The 3,623-nt window shown below is 48.2% G+C and overlaps 1 protein-coding gene across 1 annotated transcript; it reads left to right on the top strand.

The window, feature by feature from the left end:
- On the top strand, nucleotides 1–2,203 carry LOC123046338 (uncharacterized). Its single transcript, XM_044469671.1, has 2 exons — nucleotides 1–1,008; nucleotides 1,722–2,203. The coding sequence occupies exons 1-2, from the start codon at nucleotides 73–75 to the stop codon at nucleotides 1,758–1,760; spliced, it is 975 nt and encodes a 324-aa protein (XP_044325606.1). The 5' UTR covers nucleotides 1–72; the 3' UTR covers nucleotides 1,761–2,203.
- Nucleotides 2,204–3,623: the final 1,420 nt, after the last annotated feature.

The following is a 3,623-nucleotide window of genomic DNA, read 5'->3' as shown; positions in this document are numbered from 1 at the left end:
CACACACAACTCTTGATTACACCAGAGACAGAGCGCTTCTCCAACGAGCACGCCCCTAGGGTGCTTGCGCAAATGCCACTTCGGCACATGCTTCTCCAAGCGCGGCAGCGCTGGTCTCAGCAGCCTCCGCAGCTCTCCGAGCTCCTGCATATCTTCCGCTCGCTCTCTATTCTACCATCCGGAGCCTCTGCCGCGCCATCCAACCGCTCTCCTAGGCAAATTCAGCTGCCCCAAACCTTGCCTTGCTCCAATGCCAACCCACTTGGCGCCGGCTTCCACATCGACGTTGTTGACGATGACCTCTGGCCCACTTCCTTCGGCTTCTCCTCAGATCCCATGACTGGTGATGAGTGTCTTGATACCTTCCAAGAACACGGAGAAGAACAAGTGCACGACTCGGATGATGAGATAGATGACATGAGGCACCGCAAGCAGCTGTTCTACAAGCTGGACAGGGGGTCCAAGGAGTTTGAGGAATATAACTTGCCCTTGCGCCGCAGATGGAAGAGAGATAAACCCAATGCCAAGAATCCATCCGATTGCGAGAAGGTGGAACCTGACAAGCCAGCTCGTTTGAAGGTCCCAAAGCTGAAAGAAGAGCCTGCAGTGCATAAGGATGACATAGTTGAGGTGAAGAGGGACCGAGTGCCAACTTTTAACCAGATGACTGATCCTTACCACCACCCTTTCTGCCTCGACATACATGTCTCCAAGGGGTCAGTGCGTGCTTGCTTCGTTCACCGAGTGACCAGCAGGGTTGTGTCGGTTGCTCACTCCATATCAAAGGACATGAAGTTTGATCTGGGTTCAAGGAAGGGCATCAAGGCATGTGTGGCGGTTGGGGCATTACTTGCGAAGCGTGCAATAGAGGATGATATTCACAATGCAATTTATACTCCTAGAAAAGGGGACAAAATCGAAGGAAAAATTGAGGTTGTGTTGCGTGGAATAATTGAGAATGGAGTCGATGTGAAGGTGAAACTCAAACAAAGGAGGAAGCTAACAAAGGTATGTCATGATTATTTATTATTCTATTTCCCTTGTTTGATGATGCCTTTGAATTTTCTAATATACAATATATTTTAATCTTCTCAGCACATTACATGTGGAAGTAATTTGAAAATATTTGGTTGGTACCAAGTGTGTGAATTTATATGGAGCAGAACTAACCTATGGGTTCTTGGGAAACTACATAGAAACATCCCTGTAGTGTATGTTTTATTTTTGCAGTGAAGTTGTATTATTCACGTAGACAAGAGTACTTTCTGAAAACCTGGTAGTAGGGCGATCTTTACATATTTATAGATCTCATGTTGTTATTTTGGCAAGCTGTTAGAAGCAAAGATACTTTAGTTTTTCTTCGGAATGAACAAGTTCATCATGTTGTTTGCTATTTGAAAATGTTTCACCACAGAGAAGCAAAATCTTCAGGACGTTGTGGTATTAAAACCATGCACTCATCTTATCTCATATAGCAGTATGTATGCAATATTGCAGTGCAGTGCAGTGGGACTCTGGTATTTTCACGAGCCTGTCTGTCTTAGTTAAAAACATTTGGTTTGAACAATGATGCCTAACAGCTAAAAACAAATCAATTCCATTCCATCTTTACAGGCTGGATCAACTAGAGCTGAAATCCCATGATGGCACACCCACCACTTTTAAACGCTACTGTTGTAACAAACAATGCTTGACCTCACTGTTTTGACCTTCACTTGCAGAATGCGCCGGTGGTGCAACAGGGTGGTGAGTCTCGGTGACAACTCAACGGTTGGCCAGCATATATAACCCCTTGATGGCATGAACCCAATGCTGCAGGATCCATTTTATGTCTTCTCGGAAGACAAACCATGAGATGTAGAACAGCTAAAGGGTATTCTGTTTCAGATCTTAGCATTTGTGCCCCCAGGAACTCGCTGCTCTGCCTCGCTGTCTATACTCTGCAGTTTGTGACAAGCCTCCAGTTCTATGTGTCTTGTCTTTGACCTGCTTCATGGCATCAGCAGCATTCGAAATTGGAGTGCACATGACATGGCACAGTTTGGTAGATGCCTGTGCTTTGTGGTAGGATTCTGCCGGCTTTTGGCCTTGGTAGAATTGTTCTTTTTACATTCTCGCTTGCTCAAGTTCAGAGATGTAACTGAGATCCCGGGCTGTATCTGACTTTTTTCTCTCTTGGAATGAACTTCTCCATTTGCACCAAGTCCCGTAGCAAAATTATATTGAGTCTAACACGTTACGAGCATCTCCAACAGCCGCGCTAAGCGCCGCGCGCAAAAAACCTGTTTACCGCGCGCGCTGCGGCTGGTTTTGCACGCCCGCCTGCGCTGGCTCCAGCAGCCGTGCTATAATGCAGCGCGCGCACGCGCCGCTCCAGCAAAGCGTAAAAATACAGCGCGCGCGACTCGCCGGGCATTTTGCATATATGATATTTTAGAAAAAAATGAACATGTGAAATTTGACACAAACAAGTTGAATAAAAGTTCATGCCCACAAGTTCAAAATCATGCCCACAAGTTCATCCAACCAAGTTCAAATGCAAACTAAAGTTCAAGACATGAAAGACACATCAATCTTCATCTTCCTCGTCTTCGTCCTCATCTTCCGAAGACGATTCTTCTGCCTCCGAAGATGAATCTTCCTCCCTCTGCTTATCATGCACCGCATCACGCATCGCATCATGTGAAGCTCCGACGGTGTTGCCAAGATCTTCAACGGCATCTTCATGGGAATGTGTGTGAGAAGGCACATCGAAAGACATTGCACCCATGGCGGCCGGAGGTGCACCCATGCCTCCCATGAGAGAAGCAAAACTCATGCCTCCCATGGCGGCCATAGCGTCGGAGGGTGCTCCAAAGCCACCCATGCCTCCCATGGCGGCCGGAGGTGCACCCATGCCTCCCATGGCGGCCGGAGGTGCACCCATGCCTCCCATGGCGGCCGGATGTGCACCCATGCCTCCCATGGCTCCGAAGCCACCCATGCCTCCCATGGCGCCGAGGCCACCGCCACCCATGGCGCCGAGGCCACTGGCACCCATTGCACGAACCAAGGCTCTTTTTTGGATCAAGACTTCTTGTTGGGCAAGATTGACATACTCTTTTTGCGCCGCATTGAGGTTAGATGTGTCCAAGAAGAATAAGTGCTTCTCCCATTCCAACAACTTAGCTCGCTCCTCGTTGCTCACTTTCCTCTCCTCCAAAGCCACCTTTCTCTCCTTGGCCGCCACCCTTCTCTCCTCGGCCGGCAACCTCCTCTCCTCGGCCACGGCATCTTGGTTCCTTGCCATTTTCCTCACCTCATTGGCTTCGACCCTTGCCTTCACAATAGCTTCCATAGCATTTTTGAGCTCATCATCTCCTTTCCTCTTCTTCTTTTCGGTTTTGTCTTTCTTGCACCCATCCGGTCGTTTTGGCTTCGAGTGTGAAACCGAGTTGGGTGTGGGGCTTCTCTTGCCGTCATCACTTGATGCATCCTCCTCCTCATCATCATCATTCATCTCAATTGCTCGCTTCCGTTTGTTGCTCAAATGCAAATCCTCCAAACCATCATGCTTCTTCCATTTCTCATCATCCTTTAACACTTCATAGCAATGAGGCAAGGTAAAGACCCTGCCTTTCTTG

The sequence above is a fragment of the Triticum aestivum genome, chromosome 1A (assembly GCF_018294505.1).
Source record: "Triticum aestivum cultivar Chinese Spring chromosome 1A, IWGSC CS RefSeq v2.1, whole genome shotgun sequence".
Classification (NCBI taxonomy): domain Eukaryota; kingdom Viridiplantae; phylum Streptophyta; class Magnoliopsida; order Poales; family Poaceae; genus Triticum; species Triticum aestivum.
Note: the sequence above shows the minus strand (reverse complement) of the source record. Positions and strands in the feature narration are given on the sequence as shown.